The sequence below is a fragment of the Narcine bancroftii genome, chromosome 6, assembly GCF_036971445.1.
Source record: "Narcine bancroftii isolate sNarBan1 chromosome 6, sNarBan1.hap1, whole genome shotgun sequence".
Lineage (NCBI taxonomy): Eukaryota > Metazoa > Chordata > Chondrichthyes > Torpediniformes > Narcinidae > Narcine > Narcine bancroftii.
The window spans coordinates 54,329,005-54,356,432 of NC_091474.1; the positions used below are offsets into that span (position 1 = coordinate 54,329,005).

The following is a 27,428-nucleotide window of genomic DNA, read 5'->3' on the forward strand; positions in this document are numbered from 1 at the left end:
GCCTGCCACTCAGAAAATGAGCCATTTATCCCAACTCTCTGTCTTCTACCTGCCAGCCAGTTCTCAATCCACATCAATACTTTGCCCCCAATCCCATGAGCCTTGATTTTGGAAGCCAGTCGTTTATGCGGGACCTTATCAAAGGCCTTTTGGAAGTCCAGGTACACCACATCCACTGACTCTCCCCCATCTATTTTACCTGTCACCATCTCAAAGAATTCCAATAGATTTGTCAAGCACGATTTACCGTTTGTAAATCCATGTTGACTGTCCGATCCCTTCTCTGCTAGTCATATGTTCCGCTATTACATCCTTAATAATGGATTCCATCATTTTGCCCACTACTGATGTAAGGCTCACCAGCCTATAATTCCCTGCTTTTTCTCTACCCTGCTTTTTAAATAGTGGGGTAACATTAACTACCCTCCAATCCATGGGTACTGATCCTGAGTCCATCGAGTTCTGGAAAATAATTCTTAAAGCATCTGCTATCTGAATGGCCATTTCCTTAATGTAGGATGTAGATTATCAGGCCCTTGGGATTTATCTGCCTTCAATCCCATCAATTTCCCCAAGACCATGTCCTTAGAGATACTGATTTCTTTCAGTTCCTCCCTTGCATTAGCCTCTATGTTTCCCAACATCCTTGGGAGGTTATTTGTATCCTCTCTTGTAAAAACAGAAATAAAGTAAGAATTTAATTGGTCTGCCATTTCCTTATTCCCCATTATATATTCCCCTGATTCCAACTGCAAAGGACCTACTCTGGATTTCACCAATCTTTTCCTCTTGACATATTTATAAAAGCTTTTGCAGTCGGTTTTTATATTTTCCGCAAGCTTACTTTCATAATTTATTTTTGCTCTCTTGATTAATCCCTTTGTCCTCCTTTGGTGCATTTTGAACTGCTCCCAGTCTTTGGTTGTGGTACTTTTTTTTTTGCCAATTGATATGCTCTCTCTTTGGACCTAATGCTGTCTCTAATTTCCCTTGTTATCCATGGTTGAGTCACCTTTTTTGGTTTATTTTTATGCCAAACCGGTATAAACGATTTTTGCAATTTCTCCATTAGATCTGTGAATGCTTTCCATTGTCTATCCACAGTCAACTCCCCCATAAACACCACCCTATCAATCTTACTCAACTCCCGTCTCATACCATCATAATTCCCTTTATTTAAATTCAGAACCTTAGTCTCGGTTTTAATTTCATCACTCTCCATGTCGAGTGAGAATTCGATCATATTGTGACCGCTCCTACGCAAAGGGCCTCGTACAACAAGGTTGTTGATTAGCATAATCATTGCATAATACCCAATCTAAAATGGCCTGCTCCCGAGTTGGTTCCTCGACATATTGGTCTAGATAACCGTCCCGTAAACATTCAAGGAATTCCTCCTCCTCAGTATTTTTACTAATTTGGCTAGTCCAATCCATATGCAAATTAAAGTCTCCCATGATGACAGCTGTTCCCTTATTGCATGCTTTTCTAATTTCTCTTTTAATGCCTTCCCTCACCTCTACACTACTATTTGGAGGCCTATATACCACCCCCACTAACGTTTTCCGCCCATTGCTATTCCTCAGATTCCGCATCTTCCGAGTTGATATCCTTTCTGTCAATCGTGTCGGTCCCTTCTCTCACCATCAATACTACCCCACCCCCTTTTCTTTCTTGCCGATCCCTCCTAAATATCGTATACCCCGGGATGTTAAGTTCCCAGGCTTGCCCACCCTGCAGCCATGTTTCTGTAATCCCAATCAAATCATATTTGTTTATCTCAATTTCCACAGCTAATTCATCTACCTTGTTCCGAAAGCTTCTTGCATTAAGATATAAAGTCTTCAGATTTGCTTTTTTCACCCTCCTTGCTCTTTCTGATTTTTTTACTTTCACTGCCTAACCTAACTTTTCCTGTTTTATCTTTTCTGTCCTTTGCCATATCATACAGGTTCCCACCCCCCTGCCAAATTAGTTTAAATCGCACGCGACGGCTGTACCAAACCTAGCTGCCAATATATTGACCCCTTTTGGGTTTAGGTGTAACCCTTCCTTCTTGTAGAGGTCATGCCTTCTCCAAAAGAGATCCCAATGATCCAAGAAGCCAAAACCCTGTCTTTTACACCAGCCCCTCAGCCACACATTCATTTTTTTTAACCTTCTATTTTTGTCCTCAGTTGCACTTGGCACAGGTAGCAAACCAGAGATCACCACCCTGTCTGTCCTATTTCTTAGTTTCTGTCCAAGCTCTCTGTAATCCTTTTTCAGTACTTCCTCCTTTTTATCTATGTCATTGGTATCCACTTGTACCAAGATATCAGGCTGTTCGCCTTCCCCTTTTAGAATACCCTGGACCCGATTTGAGATATCCCGCACCCTTGCACCAGGGAGGCAGCACACCGTGCGGGCATACCTATCTGGCTCACAGAATTGTGAAGAAGGCACACTAACACTTCTTTGTAAGAAGTTAGAGGAGATTTGGCATGTTGAATATTCTTCAACAGGTGTACTGAGGAGAGTATACTGACTGGTGGAAATTTGAATATCCAGTACAACAAAGGAAGCAAACGTGGATGTGACCTCCTGTCCATTGAACATATCTCTGAGTCGCAACCTCAAGAAGGCAAACAAGAAGGGCCCCATCACCCTGGTCACAACTTTTTCTCACTGCTTCCTTTGAGTGGAAGGCACAGAAACCTGAAGATCAGCATCTCTGGTTCAAGAACAGTTTCTCCCAGCTATCAGGCTCTTGAACCACCCCTTGTTACACTAATTGTGGACTGCTGTGACATCACTAAAGAACCATCTGCAATGTTCTAGTGCCACTTTCTTCTCATTCTTCTTGAACTATGATGACAATGAATATTTAAGTACCTATCTTTATATTATTTTAATATATAGTTTTTCAAAAAGTACCTGTTTGGCTGCTGCAAAAAATAATTTCAATACATATGTGCATTAATCATTAAACTCATTGTCATCATTCACATAATTTGTTAACTTTTTCTCCTGCAGACTTTACTATGTATAAATCCACCCCTGTTTGAAGTGAACGAAGTTTTGCTCAGTCCAACACAGCGTCACGTGCTACTTATTGGAACTAAAGGCATGATGGTTTTGGAACTTCCACAAAGATGGGGAAAAAGATCAGAGTTTGAGGGTGGAAAATCTGAAATCAATTGCCGGTGAGTAGTTTTAGTTACTTTTTTATCTCTTTGCTCAGAATAGGGCAAATCTATAACCAGAGTACAAATTATTAAGGCGAGGTGGGAGAGATGTTAACATGAACTTGAGAGGGAACTTTTAAAAAAATTTATTCAGAGGGTGGGAAGTATATGGAGGTAGTTGATGTAGGTACTATTGCATCATTTAAATTTTTAGACATACAGCATGGTAACAGGCCAATTCGGCCCCACAAGTCCATGCCACCCCTTTTATACCCCATTAACCTACACCTCGGTATGTTTTTGAAGGATGGGAGGAAACTGGAGTCCCTGGGGAAAACCAATGCAGACTCAGGAAAAAGTGTACAAACTCCTTACAGACAGGTGCAAGATACAAACCCTGGTCCAATCACTGGCGTTGTAACAGCGTTGCACTAACCACTACGCCATCCTTGTCGCATTTAATTTGATTGATGCAAAATATGGTTAGGATAGATTTAAAGGAATTTGGGCCACACAGGCAGATCGGACTATTGTGGGTTAGATATTTTGGTCAGCCTTAACAAGTTAACATTGAATATTACAGCACCGTACACGGCCTTTGCCCCTCAATGTTGTGCCAATCTAGATATTCCAACAAAAACCCTCTACCCCCTAACCCTCTATTTTTCTTTTGTAAATGCCCCTAATATTTCAGCCTCCACCACCATCCTTGGCAACCACCTGTACCGCACGGATGGCAGTCTCTTCAATCTGAGGCGCCTGCAAGCTCATACCAAGACACAAGAGAAACTTGTCCATGAACTACTCTTTGCAGACGATGCCGCTTTAGTTGCCCATTCAGAGCCAGCTCTTCAGCGCTTGACGTCCTGCTTTGCGGAAACTGCCAAAATGTTTGGTCTGGAAGTCAGCCTGAAGAAAACTGAGGTCCTCCATCAGCCAGCTCCCCACCATGACTACCAGCCCCCCCACATCTCCATCGGGCACACAAAACTCAAAACGGTCAACCAGTTTACCTATCTCGGCTGCACCATTTCATCAGATGCAAGGATCGACAATGAGATAGACAACAGACTCGCCAAGGCAAATAGCGCCTTTGGAAGACTACACAAAAGAGTCTGGAAAAACAACCAACTGAAAAACCTCACAAAGATAAGCGTATACAGAGCCGTTGTCATACCCACACTCCTGTTCGGCTCCGAATCATGGGTCCTCTACCGACACCACCTACGGCTCCTAGAACGCTTCCACCAGCGTTGTCTCCGCTCCATCCTCAACATCGATTGGAGCGCTTACATCCCTAACGTCGAAGTACTCGAGATGGCAGAGGTTGACAGCATTGAGTCCACGCTGCTGAAGATCCAGCTGTGCTGGATGGGTCACGTCTCCAGAATGGAGGACCATCGCTTTCCCAAGATCGTGTTATATGGCGAGCTCTCCACCGGCCACCATGACAGAGGTGCACCAAAGAAAAGGTACAAGGACTGCCTAAAGAAATCTCTTGGTGCCTGCCACATTGACCACCGCCAGTGGGCTGAAAACGCCTCAAACCATGCATCTTGGCGCCTCACAGTTTGGCGGGCAGCAACCTCCTTTGAAGAAGACCGCAGAGCCCACCTCACTGACAAAAGGCAAAGGAGGAAAAACCCAACACCCAACCCCAACCAACCAATTTTCCCCTGCAACCGCTGCAATCGTGTCTGCCTGTCCCGCATCGGACTTGTCAGCCACAAACGAGCCTGCAGCTGACGTGGACTTTTTACCCCCTCCATAAATCTTCGTCCGCGAAGCCAAGCCAAAGAAAAGATATATATATATATATATATATGCTGTCGATGCTGTCCACGCTGCTGAAGATCCAGCTGCGCTGGATGGGTCACGTCTCCAGAATGGAGGACCATCGCCTTCCCAAGATCGTGTTATATGGCGTGCTCTCCACTGGCCACCATGACAGAGGTGCACCAAAGAAAAGGTACAAGGACTGCCTAAAGAAATCTCTTGGTGCCTGCCACATTGACCACTGCCAGTGGGCTGATAACGCCTCAAACCGTGCATCTTGGCGCCTCACAGTTTGGCGGGCAGCAACCTCCTTTGAAGAAGACCGCAGAGCCCACCTCACTGACAAAAGGCAATGGAGGAAAAACCCAACCCCAACCAACCAATTTTCCCCTGCAACCGTGTCTGCCTGTCCCGCATCGGACTTGTCAGCCACAAACGAGCCTGCAGCTGACGTGGACTTTTTACCCCCTCCATAAATCTTCGTCCGCAAAGCCAAGCCAAAGAAAGAAGATATATATATATATATATATATATATATATATATAATATATATAAAACTTGCCCTGATGTCCTCCCTTCACTTTACAGAGACATTCACCTGGTGTTTACTATTCTTGCTCTGGGGAAAAAGGCACTGGCCAAAGGACTGTATGAATGATAAGTTAAAGCCCTAAATTGGGGCAAGGCCAATTTTGATGACATTAGTAGAGGCTTTTTTTCAAGTAAAGAGATGTCTGGCAAGTGAGAAGTTTTTAAAAGCCAGATGGAGAGTTAGGCACAGCATGTTCCTTTGAAAATGATGTGGAAGACCAGCAGGAGTAGTAATCCCCAGATGACACAGAAATATTGAGCTATGGTCAAGGAAATGGAGGTATATCAGTTATCAGCAGCTGAGATCAAATGAATTCCTTAAGTGTCAGGGATATAGAGGGGAATCAGGAGGAGAAAAAGCAGATAGGAGCTAGTTTTGGTATTTCAAGAAACTCCAGAGATTCAACAACATGGGACCTCATGGAAGTAAATACCAATGTCTTGAAGAGAGTCCATAGACCAGAAAAGGAAATGCAGGAGATCTTAAAACACAGCAGATAAATCCCTAGGACTTGACAACATGGTGAGAAATTATGTGGGCTCTGGCTTGGATATTTATAATTAGCCACAGATGAGGTGCTGGTAGTATTTAATTAGGGCTACAACATACAAGCCTGGGAACTCCAAATCAGTTATCTTAACATCAGTTATGGATGATTTTTAAAAACAGGATTGACCTGCAATTGAAAAGGCAAGGACAGATAGTAAACATGACTTTGTGTTTGGAAAATAATGTCTCACAAATTTGATCAACTTTTAAAAAAAAAATTAAACGAAGATTGATGAGAACAAGCCATGAACTTTAGCAAGGTATTTCACAAGGTACCACATAGTATGACCAGTACAGAAATTTAATCATCGACGATCCAGGGTGAGCAAGATAATTGGATATAAAATTGCATTCACTGTAGAAGTCAGAGGAGGAATCGAGGGTTGGTTTTCAAATTGGAGGCGTGTGACCAATGGTGTGCTGCAGGAGTCATTGTTGGGTCCATGGAATGCTACAGCACAGAAACAGGTCCTTTGGCCCTTCCAATACTCTAATGAACTATAATTCTGCTTCATTCCCCTGACCTGATTCCTTCCATACACCTCCCATGTGCCTGTCCAAATTTTTCCTAAATGTCAAATTGAGCCTACATTTACTGATTCAGCTGGCAGCTTGTTCCACACACCCACCACTCTCTGCATGAAGAAGCTTCCCCTACTTTCTCCTTTCACCCTTAACCTATTTCCTCCAGTTTTTATCTCTCCTAACCTCAGTAGGAAAGGCATACTTGCATTTACTCTATACCCATCATAATTTTGTGTACTATCAAATGGTAGAAAGCTACAGTACAGGCCATTTGTCTCTCAATGTGCTGTCCCATTGTCCTATTTTTTTTAAGTACTAAACCTTCCCTACCTGAGACAGCATGGTTGGCGTAGCGGTTAGTGCAACACCTTAATAGTGCCAGCGATTGGGACTGATGTTCATATCATTGTCTGTAAGGAGTTTGTACATTTTCCTCATGTCTGAGTGGGTTTTAACTGGGGATTCCGGTTTCTTCCCACCATTCGAAGCATACTGGGGTGTAGGTTATTTGGGTGTATATTGGGCGGCATGGACCCGTGGGGCAAAATGGCCGTTTCGGTGCTGTATGTCTAAATTTAAATGTGCCCCATAATCCTCTCTTTTTTCACATTCATGTGCCTATTTAAGAATCTCTTAAATGCCCCTAATATTTTGGCCTAAACCATTCTTGACAGGCACACACAACTCTCCTGTATTTAAAAAAAAACTTGCTCCTGATGTTTCACCAAAGCATCCCTCCCTTCACTTTGTGTGTGTGTGTGTGTGTATGGAACAGGTGCTGACCATAATCTCTCATAATTCTATGCCTTGTGGCAGCGCACTCTCTCATGGTGAACCAGCCCAGCGTATAATGCCACGTGGCGGGGTGGTGCTGTCAGGGTTTTCTCCCTGCCTTAAGTCTCCTGCTCAGGGAGCGCCTGGGACAGTGATTATGATGTCACAATGCACGAGATGACTGAGCTCATGCTGCCCTTAAAAGGGCATGCGCTGAATTTGAATAAAAACAGTCATTATCGACTTTCAATGTGGTGCTGAGTCTTTCTTGGCTTTGTCCAGCATTACAGCTTCTCTCATCATGTCCCCACTCATTTTTCTACGCTCCAAGATTAACTGTTTAACCTTTCTCTGTAACTCCGTTCCAGCAACATCTTTGTCAATCTCCTCTGCACTCTTTCAATCTTTGGCCAAAACTGCACACAATACTCCAAATTTGGTCTCACCCATGTCTTGTACAACTTTAACATAACATCCTGACTCCGATACTCAATACTTTGATTTATGAAGGTTGATATACCAAAAGCTTTCTTCACAACAATATTCACCTGTGATGCCACTTTCAGGGAATTATGTATCTGTATTCCCAAATTCCTCTGTTCTACTGCACTCCTCAGTACCTTGCCATTCACTGTGTTTGTCCTTTCCTGGTTTGTCCTTCCAAAATGCAACACCTCACAATTATCTGCATTAAAGTCCATCTGTCATTTTTCATTCCATTTTACCAGCTGGTCCAGATCCTTGTGCAAGCTTTGAAAACCACCTTCTCTGTTCACAACACCTCCAATCTTAATGTCATCTACAAATTTGCTAATCCAATTTGCCACATTACCAGATAATTGATATAGATGACAAACAACAATGGCCCCAGTACCGATCCCTGAGTCACACCACTAATCACAGGCCTCCAATCTTAAGAAGCAATCTTCCATCACTACTCCCTGGCTTCTCCTGTTCAGCCATTGTCGAATCCAGTTCACTACTTCACCATGAACGCCTAGAGTCTGAACCTTCCTGACTACCTCCCACGTGGGAACTTGTCAAAGTCCATGTAAATATCCACAGTGCTTCCTTTGTCAACTTTTCTGGTAATGTCGAAAATCTCTATAACACGATCTACCCCACACAAAACCATGTTGATTATCCCTAATCAGTCCCTGGATATCCAAATAATTGTATATCCATCCAATAATTTACCTTCTACTGACGTCAGTCTCACCGACCGAAAATTTCCAGGTTTACTTTTGGAGGGTTTTTTTAAACAATGAGAGGTACCCTCCATTCTTCTGGCACCACACCTGTATCTGAGGACATTTTAAATATTTCTTCAAGAACCCCTGCAATTTCTGCACTAGCCTCCATCAAGGTCTGAGGGAATATCATGTCAGAACCTGGGGATTTATCCTACCCTTATTTGCTTTAAGATGGCAAGCACTTCCTCCTCTCTGCATAGGTTCCATGACCTCACTGCTTGTTTTCCTTACTCCCACTACTCTGTGCCCATTTCCTGAGTAAATACTGATTTTAAAAAAATTATGATCTCCCCTATCTCTTGGCTTCATACAAATTGATTTTCTTTTTTTTTATTCTTTCTGCATTGTATGGTCAGTTTGTTTACATTTGTTATCTGTTTACAGTTCATTGTTTACATGTTTATGCTGAGTATAGTTTATTTTTTGTACTACCAGTTTGTGGTAAATATGCCGTTCTCACAGGAAAAGAGAATCTCAAGGTTGTATGTGATGTCAATGTATGTATTGTGGCGGCTCACCACAAGGCAGGCGAACCGGCCCCGCTTGTAAGCCACACGGCGGGTCAGCCGGCCAAAATGGCGCCATTGGGGGTTTCCCTTCCTTCCAGCACGGGGCTCAGAAACCCACGCTGGGGGACCACGTGACACCTGGGTGACGTCAGCGCCCTCCAGCGCGGTTCTCAGCCAGGTCTGGGCTGGGAGTATAAATGCAGCCTGCAATAAACTAGTCTGCTCACTGAGCTCAACCCGTCTGGTTGTGTGTGTTATCACAGGAGCAGTGTAGCCACAGCTACAGTTGGTGACCCCAACTGGTTCAAACATCTTTGAACCTTCCATGAGCAAGCCTGGGATCAGCGCTATAGCCGTAAAACTGCCTGAATTCTGGGTTCAGGAGCCAGAGACCTGGGTTCGCCCTTGCAGAGGCCCAGTTTCACCTCTGCCAGATTTCATCCGACACAACCAAATTCTACCATGTGGTCGGTGCCCTGGACCAGGCCACCGCCAGATGCGTGCTGCACCTTGTTCAGCACCCACCTGCCAACGACAAGTAAGAGACCATCAAGCGAGTGCTTACTGGGTAACTCGGACTATCCAGACACCAGTGTGTCGCTTGGGTGCCACATCTCAACGCCCTGGGGAACAGGTCCCCAATGGAACTGATGGACAAGATACTCGCGCTCATGGGTGAGCACACCAACTGCCCACTTGTAGAGCGCATTCTAGAACGTATGCCCGGGGACGTCCTCCCGCTGCTGGTTCAGGAGAGCTTCACTGACCTGAGGAAGGTCACCCAGAAGGCCCAAGAGCTATGGCTCGCATGATTCTCGGAAGGCTCAGTAGTCCAGCAAGTCACGAGGAATGAGCATGACCACACCAAGCCCGCCCCTAGCCCTGCGGTAGAGCACCCGACCCCTGCAGGGACCCCCAAGAGCATAACCAAGGCCACAGCATCTGCTTCAGGCCTCTGCTTCTACCACAAGTGCTGGGGAGCCAAGGCCTGGAAGAGTCATCAGCCCTGCTCGTTCCAGGGAAACGACCAGGCTGGCCGCTGTTAATGGCAGCAGCGGCTGGCCAAGGACACAGCCTTCTCTACCTACGGGACTCAGTCAGCGGCCCTCGTTGACACTGGAACCCAGATCAGCATCATCCAGCCACGGCCATCGAATCCAGGAACCGACCTCGTGGACCTCCACTCTGTGCGGCCAACGCAACGGCAATCCAGACATATGGAATTTTGCATGGAGGTTCACCTTCTCGTCCCTCCTGACTGCCATCCTGGGTGCAGACTTCCTCCTCGCACACGGGCTTCTGGTGGACATTCGAGGTAGCCACCTGGTGGACGCCCGTACCTTCCAGGCCATTCGTCTCAATGCTTCCCGCTCAGAGCAACCACAGATGGCCATGATCAGCTTGCCCAGAGACGAGTTCCAGCAAATCCTGGACGAGTTTCCGACACTCCTCAAGCCACAGTTCTCCGCTGCCTCACCGCGCCATGGAGTGTTCCACCACATCCCCACCCAGGGCTCACCGGTTCTCGCCAAAGCACGCTGGCTCCTGCCTGATGAGCCCCAAGTAGCGAAGGAGGAGTTTTCACATCTGTTGGAGCTGCGGATCATTCGGCGGTCCAACAGCTTGTGAGCCTCGGCGCTCCACCTGGTCCCGAAAGCCTCCAGCAGCTGGCATCCCTGTGGAGACTATCGACGGCTCAATGAGGCAACCGTTCTTGACCGTTCCCAACCCTCACATCCAAGACTTTATGGCCAACTTACACGGTGCGAACGTCTTCTCCAAGGTTGACCTGGTGCATGGATATCATCAGATCCCGGTGCAACCTGAGGACATACCCAATACGGCCATCATCACCCTCTTTGGCTTGTTCGAATTCCTGCGCATGACATTCAGGCTCAAGAACACCGCTCAGACCTTCCGGCGCCTCATGGACTCTGTGGGCAGGTACTTGGATTTCGTATTTATTTATTTGGACAATATCCTCATCGCCAGCAAGGTCCGGGCGCAACACAACGCCCACCTACGTGCCCTTTTCTCCCGGCAGGCCGACTCTGGCCTTACCATCAACCCGACCAAGTGACAGTTCAGGAAAGAGTCCATGCAGTTCCTGGGCCATACCATCACAGCCGAAGAAGCCGCTATCAGGGTGTTCCCACGCCTGGACAGCCTCAAGGGCTACAGGAGTTCGCAGGTATGGTCAACCTTTACAACCGCTTCATCCCAGGAGCTGCGCGCATCATGCAGCTGCTGTTCACCCTCATCGCAGCCAAGCACAAGATGCTGGCTTGGAACCCAGAAGCCTGCACCGCATTCGAGGCCACCAAGGATGCCCTCGCGAAGGCCGCCATACTCGCCTACCCGCTCACCGACCTGCATATGGCACTCTCTCGATGCCTCTGCCACAGCGGTCGGTGCTGTCCTGGAGCAGCAGGTGAATGGACATTCGAAGCTGCTGGCATTCTTCAACTGCTTGCTCCGCCTGCTGGAACGCAAGTATAATGCCTTCGACCGTGTGTTACTGGGCATGTACCTGCCGGTGTGGCATTTCGGCTATTTTTTGGAGGGGAGGACTTTGACCATTTTCACCGACCACAAATCCCTCACCCAAGCGCTCGCGATGGTAAAGGATCCCTGGTCAGCCCGCCAGTTGCGTCACCCCTCCTTCGTGTCAGAGTTTACCACCGACATATGGCACAAGGCAGGGAAGGAAAATGTGGTTACCGATGCACTCTCGCGACTGGCCTTCTGCACACTGACACCCGGCTTCAACTTCGACCAGCTTGCCCGGGACCAGGAATCTGATGAGGAGACGAGGGCCTTCAAGACCGCCATTACAGGCCTGCGGTTCCAAGACCTCCCGACTCCGAGCAGCGAAGGCACCATCCTGTGCAATGTTTCCATGGGCACCCCGCGGCCAGTGGTTCCCCAGCAGTGGTGCAGGCAAGTCTTCCATCACATCCACGACCTTTCGCATCCGTCCATCAGGTCCACGGTCGTATGTTGGCAGAGTGGTTCGTATGGCATGGGCTGCGAAAGCAGATTGCAGGCTGGGCCAGATCATGCACCCATTGCCAGATGTCCAAGGTGAACAGGCACACCAGGGCGCCCGTACAGGAGTTTGAGCTCATCCGGAAATGGTTCAGCCACATTCACGAGAACATCATCGGGCCCTTACCCATTTCCCGGGGCAACCGTTCCCTGTTTATGGTGGTGGATCGCACCACTCACTGGCCCAAGGCGATCCCAATGCCTCCACCGACTCCTGCTCCCAAGCACTGTTGCATGGCTGGGTCGTCCAGTTCGGCGTTTCGGGTCACCTCATCAGCAATCGGGGTGCCGAGTTCACATCTGCTCTCTCGGCGCAGCTCGCCAACAGGTTGTGGATCCAGCTACACTGCACCAAGGCCTACCAGCCGCAGCCCAATGGACTGGTCGAACATCTGCACTGCCACTTTAAGTCGGCACTCTTGGCCCGCCTCACCGTCCCCGACTAGGCGGACAAACTTCCTTGGGTGCTCCTGGGCATCCGCTCCACTCCCAAGGAAGATCTGCAGGCGTCATCAGTTGAGTTGGTCTACAGTGCGTTGCTGGCACTACCTGGTGAGTTCATCAACGTACCTCACAATCCCCAGGGGTCGCCGCACGCACTACTTCCTCACCTCAGGGCACACTTGGACTTGTTTTGAACCCCCACCGCCGTGCAGGCATGGCACCCGCCCGTCTCACGTTTCCAGGAAACTGCTTTCCGCGGAATACGTTTTCGTTCGGAGGGGTCCCACCGCAGCACCTCTGCAGTGACTGTATGAGAGGCTCTACAGGGTTGTGCAGCGTTCCGGCTCGACATTCACGCTGGACATTGGCGGCAGGCGGGAGCTGTTTACCATGGACAGGTTGAAGCCAGCGCAACTCGGTCCCACCAAGCCCGTGGTCGTTGCCCAGCCCAAGAAGCGAGGCCGCCTGGCGAAAAAGGACATTGGTGCCAGTTCTGGGTGGGGCTGTGTTGGCAGGTCAGCCAGCCAAAATGTCGCCGTCGGGGGTTTCCCTTCCTTCCAGCACGGGGCTCAGAAACCCACGCTGGGGGACCACGTGACACCCGGGTGACGTCACCGCCCTCCAGCGCGGTTCTCAGCCAGATCCGGGCTGGGAGTAAAAATGCAGCCTGCAATAAACTAGTCTGCTCACTGAGCTCAACCTGTTTGGTTATGTGTGTTATTGCAGGAGCAGTGGAGCTGCCGCTACAATATCATGATAAATTTGAAATGGGTGATATAGTGGACAGTGAAGGTTATCTTAAACTACAATTTTATCTAAATCAACTGGGTAAGTAGGCCAAGGAATGGCAGATGAAGTGGAATTCAGACAAGAATGAGGTGTTGATTTGACTCCAACTTTTGTGTTTTTAGTATAATCACAGTGTCTGTCGACCTTTATTCTGCAAGTTGAAATATTCTGCTTGGAGAAGATTTTAAAATGGTGCTAGAGGAAAAGGCAAAGAAGGAATAAATGAGAAGTGTGCAATCATGAAGATTGCAGCAAATGTTAAATGGCAACTGATAATAAACCAAGGTAAAGGCTTAACGCCTTTAAGGACAAGTTAAGTCTTGTTTGGTGTAGTGAAGGATACAAGTGAAAAAGAATAATCTTTACTGAATTTCCAAAAGAATAATATTTATTAAATTCTTAGCTGCTAGTAATTGATGTCAATTATGCCTATCATTATGAGTTGAGTTCATGACTGATAGACATTAATTTACACTGGACTTTTTAATTATTTTTGATAATGTTTTCCTCTTGTTTGGGTTCACAGGACAGTTCCAATAGCTGAAAGGTTCTTTACAAGTTCAAGGTCACTATCACTAAGACACGCTGCCTGGTACCCCAGTGAAACTGAAGAGCCTCATGTTGTCGTATTAACCTCTGATAATTCTGTGAGGTAACGCACAGTATTTGTATGATCATTAAACAACTATTTTACCTGAAAATAGTATTGTCTCTTGCTTTTTAATTGCTAAAATGTTCATGATGTCAGTGTTCTGCTACTTTTCCCATTCCATCTTGGAAGTTTGAAATTTCAGAAGAATTCTTAAGTTCGGAACTTATCTTTTATGCTTGTACAGGTACACGATCCTTTATCCGGACATTTAAATTCCGGAAAGCTCCAAAATCTGGTAAGTGGGGAGAGAGGCAGCCAGTGCTAGGGGAGGTGGCTGAGTGGCCAGCGCTTGGGGGAGAGGACCGGCACTTGGGGGAGGCGGCCGGGCAGCCGAAGGACCGACACTTGGGGAAGACAGCTGGGCGACTGGAAGGGGATGGGGGTGGATATGGCAGCACAATTCGGGTGGGCATTCCGAATTCCAGAAAAATCCAAAATTCGGAACACACTGTCCCCCAAGGGTTCCGGATAAAGAATCATGTACCTGTATTTCCTTGTTGCCTTTGAGGCCTCCAACATTGAACTGCACTAAATTTTATTTTGATGTGGAAATGATCTAGAGACATAGGAGGAGAACAGAACACATACATGATTGCAACATAAGGGGAAAGGATTATTCTGTGTGGAACTATCATAATTTATTGTTGTTGCTGGGTCTTAAATTGGAATATTGCTTAACTATAATTCCATTGTAAAGCAAAGGAAAATGTAGATTCTGGAAATTTAAAATAAAGCTGAAAATACTTAGAAGATTAAGGAGAATCACATTGTTCCTGGGTCTTAAATTGGAATATTGCTCAACTATAATTCCATTGTCAAGCAAAGGAAAATGTAGTTTCTGGAAATTTAAAATAAAGCTGAAAATACTTAGAAGATTAAGGAGAATCACTGAAGAGAGAAATAGCAATGATACTCGAGGATGATAACCTGTCCTGATTTTAGAAACATTGATTCTCTTTTCTCTCTTTGCAGATGTTGACTGACCATTAAGTATTTCTAGAGTTCTGTTTTATATTAATTGCTTCAGATGCTTTACCAGATGTGGAGAGAGAAGGCACTTAAAATTGATCTTCTATTGTGATTAGCTATCAGCATTTTTTTTCAGGTTTTATGACTTAAAGCAACCTCAGACTCCTGTCAAGATGTTTTGCCTTACTCAGAGTGAAGAGGAAAGTATTGTACCAACTACAAGGTAAAATATTTATCTTGTGATTGATTTTTTTTTTAATTTTATTTTTCACACTATGAACCATATATACAGTCATTTTCTCCCCTTTTTCCCCCCTCCCTCCCTCCCTCACCCCCTCCCCATTTATTCAAAGTTCAATCTATATGATACATTAAACCTGTTAAACAATGTCGTCACTGAATAAAAATAAACAAGAAATTTTTGTCTTTTACTTTTACATACTGGGTCAGTTCATTTCGTTGTCTTCTTCTGTCATTTTAGGTGGTGGAGGTCCATGGTAGGATTTCTCTATTGTGTTTCATGTATGGTTCCCATATTTGTTCGAATATTGTGATGTTATTTCTTAAATTATATGTTATTTTTTCTAATGGAATACATTTATTTATTTCTATATACCATTGTTGTATTCTCAAGTTGTCTTCTAATTTCCAGGTTGACATAATACATTTTTTTGCTACAGCTAGGGCTATCATAACAAATCTTTTTTGTGTTCCATCCAAATCGAGTCCAAATTCTTTATTTCTTATATTACTTAGAAGGAAGATCTCTGGGTTTTTTGGTACATTGCTTTTTGTGATTTTATTTAATATCTGGTTTAGATCTTCCCAAAATTTTTTCACTTTCTCACATCCCCAAATTGCATGGGGATGGAGTAGTGATAATTTAAGAAAATATCAGCCCTCTCCAGAAAAGTTTTTAAAAAAAAAAAGTAAAGAAAAAGCAAAGCCACAAACACAGAAACCATAACAAATTAAAAATAAATGTGTGGAAAAAATGTCAGCAAAGAAAGAAAAACCAAAAACAATGGGAAGAAAAGAAGAAGGAAAGATGTCAGAAGAGAAAGGTGAAGGCCTTACCTGTACAAAGAGGCCTGCTGTGGAGAGAGAAACCCACTCCCTGAGGTCAGTGGAAACCCCGAGCGCAGGACTACAAAGATGGCTCATGGAGCCAAACAAAAGTGCGCCACCACGCATGCGTGAATCCTCACGCATGCGCGATGCACAAGACAAAAACAACACCGACGGGAGGGGGGACCAGCTGAGGAGTAAATCTCCACAGCTTAAACAGACAAGAATAACACGACAGCGAGGCTCCCAACAGGAAAACATAGAAAATAACGGGAACAAGAAGGAAGAGAATAAAAAAAGGAAATCAGAAAAACAGCAAATGACCAACCCAGAGAAAGAAGACCAACACCAAGACACCTTCAATAAAAATAATAAAAACAAAAATACCCAACAAAATTAAATAAATGACCCAACAAGAAAATCAGAAGAGACAGAGGTAAAGGACACAGATCCTGGAGTGGACTCAGAGAAGAGGAAGGAGAACATCAAACATCAAATGGAAGATAAAGGGAAGGGACAGTACATGGATAAAAAAAAATTTCAAAAATATATGGAAACATTAAAAGAAGAATTCAGTGAAATAAAAAGAAGAATTAGAAGTACAGAAGAAAAAGTGAATAGATTAGAGATGGTCATGACAGAAATAGGGAAAAGAGTAGACAAGGTGGAAGAACGAGAAACAGCCATAGAAATGGAGGTAGATGACTTAAAAAAGAAATTGGAAGAATCTGATAAAAAAGTTAAACACAGGAGCTGTTAGCTCAGAAGATAGATATAATGGAAAACTATAATAGGAGAAACAATATAAAGATAGTGGGCCTTAAGGAAGATGAAGAAGGCAAAAATATGAAAGAATTTATAAAAGAATGGATCCCCAGGGTCCTAGGAATGCCAGAATTACAGGAAGGAATGGAAATAGAAAGGGCACACAGAACATTAGCCCCTAAACCACAGCCACAACAAAAACCAAGATCCATTCTAGTAAAATTCCTAAGATATACGACAAGAGAAAATATATTGGACAAGGCAATGAAGAAAATAAGAGAAGACAAAAAAAACCACTGGAATACAAAGGTCAAAAAAATTTTTTCTACCCAGACATAAGTTTTGAACTCCTGAAGAAGAGGAAGGAGTTTAACGCAGCAAAATCGACCCTATGGAAAAAAGGTTATAAATTTATGTTAAAATATCCAGTGGTGCTTAAAATAGTTATCCTGGGGCAGCAAAGTAAACTGTTCTCGGATCCGGAAAAAGCATGAATATTTGCAGAACACCTACAAAACAGACAGAGAAATGAAGAGATGTAACAAGAACAAAAATGACAACAAAACTATATATAAAGAAGAATAAAGTATAAGTAAGAACTAAGAAGGGAAAGAAAGGAAGTAAGGAGGGAATTAAGAGAGTGAACTTTGTTATATGTGAAGATTAAAATCTTTTCTGGGGGGGCAGGGTGGGGAAGAATAACAGTCACTGCGAAATCAGTTGACGCTTGCGAGCGGGTTCGCAATCCAAATGGAGAGAGAGCAATTCGATACCTAGGTATACAACTAAATAATAATCTCGGCCATCTATACAAACTAAATTATCAGCCATTAATGAAAAAAATTACAAGACGACTTAGAGCACTGGAAAGACTTACCACTAACACTGATAGGAAGGATAAACTGTATTAAAATGAACATCTTCCCAAGGATACAAAACCTATTTCAATCATTACCAATTCACTTAACAGAGAAATTCTTCAAGGAGCTAAAGAAAATAATAAGGACATTCTTATGGAAAGGGGGGAAACCGAGGATAGCACTAGATAAATTAACAGAATGGTACAAACAAGGAGGCTTACAACTACCAAACTTTAAGAATTATTATAGAGCAGCACAATTAAGATACCTATCAGATTTTTATCAAACAAGGGAAAAATCAGATTGGACCAGATTAGAGCTAGATAAAATAGGGGAGAAGATACCTGAACATATACTATATAAGTGGGATGCAAAATTGGTGCAACATAGGAATTCACCAGTATTGCACCATCTGCTCAACATTTGGAAGAAGATTCAAGTAGAAAGGAATTAAATAAATGATCAACTACCAAAATTAATATTGACACAAATCAACTAATCCCTTTAACAATAAATAACCTTTCCTTCAGAGAATGGGAGAGAAAAGGGATCAAAAGAATAGAAAATTGTTTTTCGGGAAATAAATTATTATCTTTTGAACAAATGAAGGACAAATATAATATAACTCACGATACAATGTTTGCATACCACCAATTGAAAACCAACTTGAAGGACAAATTGGGAAACAGTCTGAGGTTACTAGAAGGAAGCAATTTTGAATCTGTGATTACAGACACAATGATAATTTAAAAAATTATAACAAGCATGTACATTAAACTGCAAGAAAAGGAGAACGAGGAAACAAACTGTAAACCTAAACAAAAATGGGAACAAGATCTAAACATAAAGATAAAGAATGAAACATGGGAAAAGCTGTGCTCCAGAAATATGAGAAATATAATAAACACGAGGTTACGCATGATACAATATAATTGGTTTCACAGGCTATACGTCACACCCCAAAAGTTAAATAAATGGGATCCAACAGTATCAGATGTTTTTGCTGTAAAAAGGAATTTTGATTGATTTTTGATGTAAAAGAGTATTATTTATGATCAGATTTTATTACTCATCCCTGATTTCTTCAGAAGGTAATGATTATCGACTTTCATGGCCACTAATTTGTGACCTGCTTGAAATAAAAATTAAGCTTGATCTTAACCATATTCTATCAGAGCTAAAGTGAGCCTGAGGAACAATTCAGGTAGGCTGTCAAGCTAAAGATTTAATTACAGGTGCAATGGTGCGTGAAATTGTCAGCCACTACATGTGGATCTTGTACATTGGATGGGGGAAATTAGCAGATTTCATACTAATACAACAGTACTATCTTTGTGAAGATACGTTAGCATTGTGTGTTACAGTGCTGTTACAGCGCCAGCACTGGTGTTTGAATCTGGTGCTGTCTGTAAAGAGTCTGTGCATTCGCCTTGTATATGCGTGGTTCCCCTAATGTGCTCAGGTTTCCTCTCACAGTTCAAAACGTACTGGAGATGTAGTCAATTGGGTTTAATTGGGTAGCACAAGCTTGTGGGCTGAAATGGCCCATTACCATACTGTATTTCTAAATTAAACACATCTGTTAAGACAGCATCCTGATCATATTGAGATACTAAACATGTCAGAGATGTCCATCACAAAGTTTGAAAAATGCTGAATAAAAAATTTAAATCTTTGAATCCAACAAATTCAAAGAAAAATTCAGTATTTTTTTTATTATTTTAACGATGAGACATAGCTAAATCTCTGACCTCCCATCCATTGAAAACATCTCTGCAAGGTGCTTCCTCATGAAGGGAGCCCACCCTGGTCACAACCTCTTCTCACTCCTACCTTCTGGCAGAATCAAAGGTAAAGAAGCCTGAAGCCAGTTTCTTTCCAACAGCTATCAGGCTCTTGAGTCTCCCCATACTAATCATGGATTGCTCCGACATCACAAAAGGACCGTCCACACTTGTATACATACAATTATGTGTGCTATTATAGTTTTTTTAAACAAAGTACCTGTTTGGTTGCTGCAAGTAAGAATGTCAGTGCATTTGTTCATTGTACATGATAAGAAACTTGTTATCCTTATAGGAAACATTGATTAAAACTTGAGCATTGAACAACTGACCAAATATGATTTGAGATTTCCCCCCAGCCCTTTTAACATTGGTCTGGTATCATCCTGATTTGGTGTGCATTGCAATGTCAGGCACCTGGATGATGATGGACTGCCCTCAATGTTACGTTGCTGTATGGTAACCTTCTGCCATTAATTTCAAGAAAGTAAGCTTGCTACGTTTAACAGCATACCTCAACAAAGGGAGGAAATTGGCTTCATAAACACAAGAATTCAAACTGTACTTTTACTATGCAGGGAGATCTAAAGATGGTAAAAAGGCACAACAGTCAAAAAATTAACTAACTAGTTTCTATGTACATGTAGTTGTACTTCCTGATGTTGATTTATTTGATGATGCTATCTTTGATTTTGCATTACTTATGAGCACTCTTATTAAATGAATTGTCATTGCAGAAAACTTAAGAAATGGAATACTATTTATTCCAGGCCAAAAATGCCTCTTTCAAGAAGAACCTCTTGTATAAATGTTCTTCCCATTTCTACTTGCAAGGTTGTTAGTAACTGTTTCTTGTGCTTTGATTTCTTATTGTTTTACAGCAGGTCATATGCAGCATCACTGGGTGAGATTGCAGTTGCATTTGATTTTGGTCCTGCCATGAATGCTCCTAGGCATCGTTCCAAAGTCACTTTGGTCCATCCACTCTATATTCTGTATGAAAATGGCGAGACCTTCTTAATATACTGTAATCTTACTCCCAACAGGTAACCAATCTATGCAGGGCACTGGATATAAATTGAGGAAGGGGGGTCAGAGGATATAAAATAGAATTAAAGTACGTAGACTTTTCTAACAATTTTATTACTTTTATAACATTCTACAGCAGGTCATGTGTAGTATCACTGGGTGTTCAGGATACAGAAATTTACCTTGACAATCTAAAGCTGTTACCCCAAAAATATGATATACAGAGTAATTTGTATGGGGGGGGTTATTGGTAAGAGAATGAGTACTGGCTGCACAGGGATGACAAACAGGTTCCATTTTAACAGTGTGCAAGTTGAATGAGGCGCAAAAAACTCACTTTATACAGTGACCATATCTCCACAGTATTGTGACAAATAGGATCAAGAGCAAGTTACACAGGAAATAATTAAAAAGCAGAGAGAGAGGAAACTAGTTTTTCATTTGTAGGATCGAACATGAATACATGTCAAACTTTTGAATTTAATAACATTGAGATGTCTGTAAATCAGGCATTCATAACAATGATCTGTCAGATCTTGGTTCTGTATGTTGTTCCAGAATGAAATTCACAGCATTTAAGCCTCACAATTTGGGTATGTTTTATAACTACTGGCGATATTTAAAGAATTGTTAGGATCCACAATATCTTGGATCTAGTTCTAGTTCTCAGTAGGGAAGGTGAACAGTCAGATGTTGTGGTCCATTGACATGGGTAGGAAGGATCAGGATTTCCCACAGAGAATTTGGGGAGTTGGGTGCAAATGACCTCCAGCATGGTGATCTCAGGAGTGCTACTTGTGCCATGTACTAGTGACACTGAAAATAGGAAGTTAATGCAGCTAAATACATGGCTAATGTGATGGTGTAGGAGGGAGGGCTTCATGTTTCTGGACAACTGGGCTCTATTCCAGGGAAGATGAGGCCTATTCCGATGGGACGATTTGCTCCTGAACTAGAGGGGGACTAACATCCTTGCGGGTAGGTTTGCTAGTGCTGCCCCAGGGTTTAAAATAGATTGGCAAGGAATGGGAACCAGATGTTAGAGCAGTTAGTGAGATGGAGGAGGATAAAGGTCATGTGAGGGAAGCATGTATCGACAGAAATCAAAGGTTTGTACGTGATAGAAATGTTCTCAGCTATATTTATTTCAATACAAGGAATAATGTCATAAAAACAGATGATCTCAGCGTGAATTTGCACATGGGATTACGACATTATTGCTGTTAGTGAGACGGTTGCAGGAGGGACAGGACTGGCAGCTCAATGTTCCTGGGTTCTGTTTCAGATGAGGTAGAGGAGGAGGGATGAAAGGGGGAGGAAAGGCATTGCTACTCGGAAATAAAATCACAGCTATGCTTAGACAGGGCAGCCCAGTGGGCTCGTCTACAGAGGCCATAATGGGTGGAGCTGAGGAATGAGAAAGGTGTGACCACACTAATGGCTTGTATTATAGTCTGCCAATAATCAGAATTGGAGGAGCAAATCTATGGAGAGATAGCAGACCAATGGAAGAAACAAAGTTGAAATAGTAGGAGATTTTAAATTTCCACATATTGACTGGGATTCCCATACTGTAAAAAGGTTGGATGGCTTGGAGTTTGTCAAATGTGTTCAAGAAGGTTTTCTAAATCAATTAATAGAGGTACCAACGAGAGAGGATCCAGTACTTGATCTACAAGGGAACCAGTCAGGTCAGGTGGCATATATGAAAATTTTGGGTCCAGTGACCATAATGTCATTGAGATTCTAAATTGTATAAAGGCCAATTTTACAGAAATGAAAAAGGATCTTGGAATAGTGGATTGGGATGTTGTTTTCTGGCAAGGATGTGTTCAGTAAGTGGAAGGCCTTCAATGGTGAAATTTTGAGAGTGCAGAGTTTGCATGTTCCTGTCAGGATTAAAGGCAAAGCTAACAAGCATAGGAAATCTTGGTTTGCAAGGGATATTGGCTATCTGGTTAAGAAGAAGAGAGAGATGTATAGCAGGTACAGGCAACAAGGAGCAAATGAGGTACGAGAAGAGTATGGAAGATTCTTAAGAAGGAAATTAGGAAGGCAAAAAGATGAGGTATCTTTGGCAGATAATGTGAAGGTAAACCCAAAGGGTTTCTATGTATGTTAAGAGTAAAAGGATAATAAGGGACAAAATTAGCCCCCTAGTATATCAGAGTGGTCATTTATGAATGGAGCCTCACAAGATGGGGTAGATCTTCAACAGTTTTTTCCATCAGTATTTAGTCAGGAAATTGGCATGGTGTATAAGGAAGGGAAACAAGCAGTAGTGGCATGGAACATATAGAGATTAAAGAGGAGGAGGTTCTTGCTGTCTTACAGCAAATAAAAGTAGATAAATCCCCCCAGGCCTGACATGAATAATCCTTTGGACCTTGAGGCCCCTGGCAGAAATATTTAAAATGTCCTTATCCACAGGTGAGCTTCTGGAGGATTGGAGGGATGCTCATGTTGTTTCATTGTTTAAAAAAGGCTCCAAAAGTAAACCAGGAAATTACAGGTCGGTGAGCCTGACGTCAGTGTAGGTTAATTATTGGAGGGTATTCTGAGAGATCAGGTGTACAAGTATTAAAACAACCAAGAGGTGATCAAAGCTAGTCAGCTTGGCTTTGTGCATGGTAGGACGTATTTGAATCTTATAGTTTTTCTAGGTGGTCACCAAGAAGGTGGATGTAGGAAAGGCTGTGGACATTGTCTACATGGACTTTAGTAAGACCCTTGACAAGGTCCCACAGGGCAGATAAGTTCAGAAGGTTCAGACACGAGGTATCCATGGAGAGGATGTAAACTGGATTTGGAATTGGCTGAATGTGAGAAGATAGAGCGGTAGTGGATGATTGCTTCTCAGACTGGAGGCTTGTGATTAGTGTTGTGCCTCAGGGATCAGTGCTGGGACTGTTGTTGTTTGTTGTCTATGTCAATGATCTGGATGATAATGTAAATTGGATCAGCAAGTTTGCTGATGACATTAAGATTGGAGGTGTTGTCAACAGCAAGGAAGGCTTTCAAAACATGCAGAGGGATCTGGACCTACTGAAAAAATGGGCCAGAAAGTGGCAGATTGAATTTAATGCAGACAAGTGTGAAGTGTTCCATTTTGGATTGACAAACCAAGGTAGGACATGTATGGGTAAATGGTAGAGCACTGAGGAGAGTGGAGGTATTAAGGGATCTGCTAATTCAGATATATAGTTTCTTGACAGTGGCGTTACAGGTTGTGAAGAAAGCTTTTGGCATCTTGGCCTTCATAAATCAAAGTATTGAGTACAGGAGTTGGGATATTAAGGTGAGGTTGTATAAGACATTGATGAGGCCAAATTTGAGGTATTGTGTGCAGTTCTGGTTGGCAAACTACAGGAAGGATATCAGTAAGATAGAAAATGCAGAGAAGGTTTACTAGGATGTTGCCCGGTCTTCAGGAGTTGAGTTACAGAGAAAGACTAAACTGGTTAAGACTTTATTCCTTAGAGCATTCATGTCAAACTCAGGCCCGCAGGCCAAATTTGACACGTGATATAATTATATTTGGCCCACAAGATCATATCAAATATGTATTAGAGCTTGCCCGCTGGCCGCCGCGCCAGTATAGCGCATGCACAACTAATACTACAAATCCCAGAATGCTTTGCAAATGCATTGGCGCTGGCCCGTCAGCCCACTAATCGCCCCCACCTCCTCTCTTTACTTTCATTAGCATCTGCGACCTGTCGCCTAACTCACATGTAATAAACCCCTTACGAAAAATGGCCAAACGAAAGACAGAAAACAGGACCTTTCAAGACAGGTGGGAGGCAAACTCTGACCCCAGAGTTTGATGAACTTGCATCTAAGAAGAGATGCCAAGTATCTGGTTTAGACCCAGGTTCATCAGAGTAAATCACAGTGTAGCAAGCTAAGCTTGGATTAATGTTTTCTTTGGTTAACTTTGGACTGTTCATAGTTGAAAGATTGGATTTTCATTGAAGCAAGTTGTTATTTTTTTTGACTTGTTGGCTTGTGAAAAAAAAAACACATTTAAAAGGAGCTTAAAGGCTATAGAGAAATATTATTTATTGAATATTTTATTTCTCATTTGTTAATGCTTCTGGAAAGAGTTTAACTAAAACTATTATTAAACATTTATTTTAATAAGAAAAAGTTTAACATTACATATGTTGAAAGAAGAGAAAACAGGCAGATGTTGTTGAAAATTTTCAATAAATATTTAGTTTGGCCCACGACTTAGTCCAAGTTTTTAATTTTGGCCCTATGTGAATTTGAGTTTGACACCCCTGCCTTAGAGTGTAGAAGAATGAGGGGAGATTTGATAGAAGTTTACAAAATTGAGAAGTATAGACAGAATAAATACTGTTACAACCCCAGAGGTCCTCAAAACCCAACATCAATAGATATTTACCAAGACAAATGGTTACTTAAACAAAAGTTGCTTTTAATTATCTTTTAACATGAAAACAGAATCACATTTTAACTTATCACTATTGACTTAACTAACCTCACTTAACCCCCTTCTAATTCTAAGTGCACATGTATGTAATGTGTGTGTAAGTTCAGAAAAGTTCTTTGATTCATAGTCCAATCTCACTTCTCATTCTTTGAAGTTCACTGGTTGTAGGCAATTCTTATACTGTGCGCAGAATTTAACATTTATAAAGTTCACCAGGCTTTGATGCTTAAAAGGTAAATAGTTACTACTCAGGAAGATTCTTGTCGGTTTTCAGAGAGAGATCTATTGTTCAATGGACACCCACAACTGATTCCTTTTTAATCAGCCACTTCAGTGACTTCCCAACAAAACTTGCCCCTTCAGGGTTCTGCAGATGATCACCACTTTCTTTCAGGTCACCACAGAGTTCCTTTTTGTTTCACTTATTTCAAGTGAAACATTAGTCCTCTCCTCTTGCATGATCCACAAGGGCTTTGACCAGGCTGAACTAAGCAGTCACAACCCATCTTCCAAATGGGGTTTTCCACAAGCTTTCCAGCTTGTCCTGTTCCAGTCCCAGTTGCTGCTGCTGCTGCTGACTAAATCTGCAGAACTGATCTCTCTCTTTCTCAGAGAGAAAGTCTGTTTTACTCTCTCTGCTTGCAAAACCGCATGACCCTCTTAGAACAGCAAGTACCACTCCAGACAATGTGTGGCTCTGACGTTCTTTAATCTGTTGCCTTTTTGTAAACAATAATCCATTAGTGAAGTCTCTTGGGCATTCTCCAAAGCTTTTGCAAAGGCTCTGAGGCCGACATGTCTCGCATTAGCAGAACTCTAGTATTTTAAGTAAGATCTATTTTAAAGTGTTTGTTGTGACCTACTCTTAAAAAAAAAATGCCCCAATTTATCTCCCAAAAATATATCTATATACAATACAAACACACCATAATCTGTCACAATTACCATTTAGATTAGGAAAGATAAATGGCTTTAGGGTGAAAGGAGAAAGGTTTAGGGGGATGTTTTTTACTCAAAGTGGTGGGACTGTGGAACGAGTTGCCATCCGACATATTAAATGCAGGCTCACTCACATTTTAAAATAGATAGATATATGGATGGGAGAGGTCTGGAGTGTTATGGAGTAGGTGTGGGTCAGTGGGACTAGCGATATGATGTTTTTAGCACAGTCTAGAAAGGCCCAATAGCCTGTTTTCTGTACTGAAGTGTACTATGATTCTATGAGTGTAATTCAGTTTAATGTCACTTCTAGTTCTGGTCTTGTTGGGAAATTGCTCGGTCCGCTGCCCATGCACCCAGCTGCTGAGGATAATTACGGATATGATGCTTGTGCGATGCTCTGCCTACCTAGTGTCCCCAACGTTCTGGTCATTGCTACTCAATCTGGCATGCTGTATCACTGTGTTGTGCTTGAAGGGGATGAAGACGAAGATCAGATGGTAAGATGGGAATATGGCATTTAAGATTTATGATTTACAGTAGAACCCCATTATAACGTGATGGTTTGGGGCCCAAAAAAATTGGATCGTGCTAAATTGGGGTTTCACAATAGTGTAGTGTAGTATATATACACACTTTGATCGCGGAAGTGCTCACCCCCAGTTTGCGGCGCCACCCACTTCTCTTTTTTTTGAATATTTTATTAAACTCATAATACATATGATTAATAAACAATTAATTCATAATATATGTTAGAAACCCAAAATCCCACCCTTTATCAATATAACCCTCCCCTCTTGCATACCCCTTCCTGTTCACCCCAAACTATCAACTATTGATCCCCTCCAAAAAAAGGAAAAGAAAGAAAAAAAGTTGTAAACTAGTATAACATAGATAATTACCATGGACTGATGTGCTTCCACCACAAGAAGGCTGAAGTATTCAAAAATTTAAACCCATATAATCCAAATAAGGGCTCCAAACTTTCCAATTAAAAAAAATTATCTTGTAAATTGTTTTTTTTTTCCCCAATGGTAGACAAGATCTCATTTCTGTATACTATCTTTGTAAATTCAAATCGATAGCATTTTTCCAAATACTCACATTTTCTCGCTACTACTAATGCTAATCTCAAAAAAATTATTTGAAATTTATCAATCTTAATTCCAAACAAATCTTTTTGATATTACAAAAATATTGATGGGTCCCAAAACCCAGCAGCAATAGATATTCTTCAAGATTAATGGTTACTTAAACAAAAGTTGCTTTTAATTATCTTTAAACATGAAAACAGAATCACATTTTAACTGAACTAACTTAACTTAAGCCCCTTCTAATTCTAAGCGCACGTGTATGTAATGTGTGTATAAGTTCAGAAACGTTCTTTGGTTCACAGTCCAATCTCACTTCTTGTTCCTCCAAGTTCACTGGTTGCAGGCAATTCTTATACTGTGCACAGAATTTAACATTTATGGAGTAC

General features: G+C 42.5%; 1 protein-coding gene across 6 annotated transcripts in view; it reads left to right on the top strand.

Annotated features, from left to right (window-relative positions):
* Positions 1-27,428, top strand: part of nup88 (nucleoporin 88) — a 100,530-nt gene that overhangs the window by 8,362 nt on the left and 64,740 nt on the right. For all 6 annotated transcript variants that reach the window (XR_011340088.1, XM_069885012.1, XM_069885013.1 and 3 more), the window contains exons 2-6: positions 3,016-3,185; positions 13,953-14,078; positions 15,184-15,270; positions 20,406-20,570; positions 26,262-26,448. Coding sequence is in view for 5 of the 6 variants with exons in the window: in XM_069885012.1 (XP_069741113.1) it covers positions 3,016-3,185; positions 13,953-14,078; positions 15,184-15,270; positions 20,406-20,570; positions 26,262-26,448 (735 nt within the window). In the remaining variant the exon portion in view is untranslated. The remainder of the gene's footprint in view (positions 1-3,015; positions 3,186-13,952; positions 14,079-15,183; positions 15,271-20,405; positions 20,571-26,261; positions 26,449-27,428) is intronic.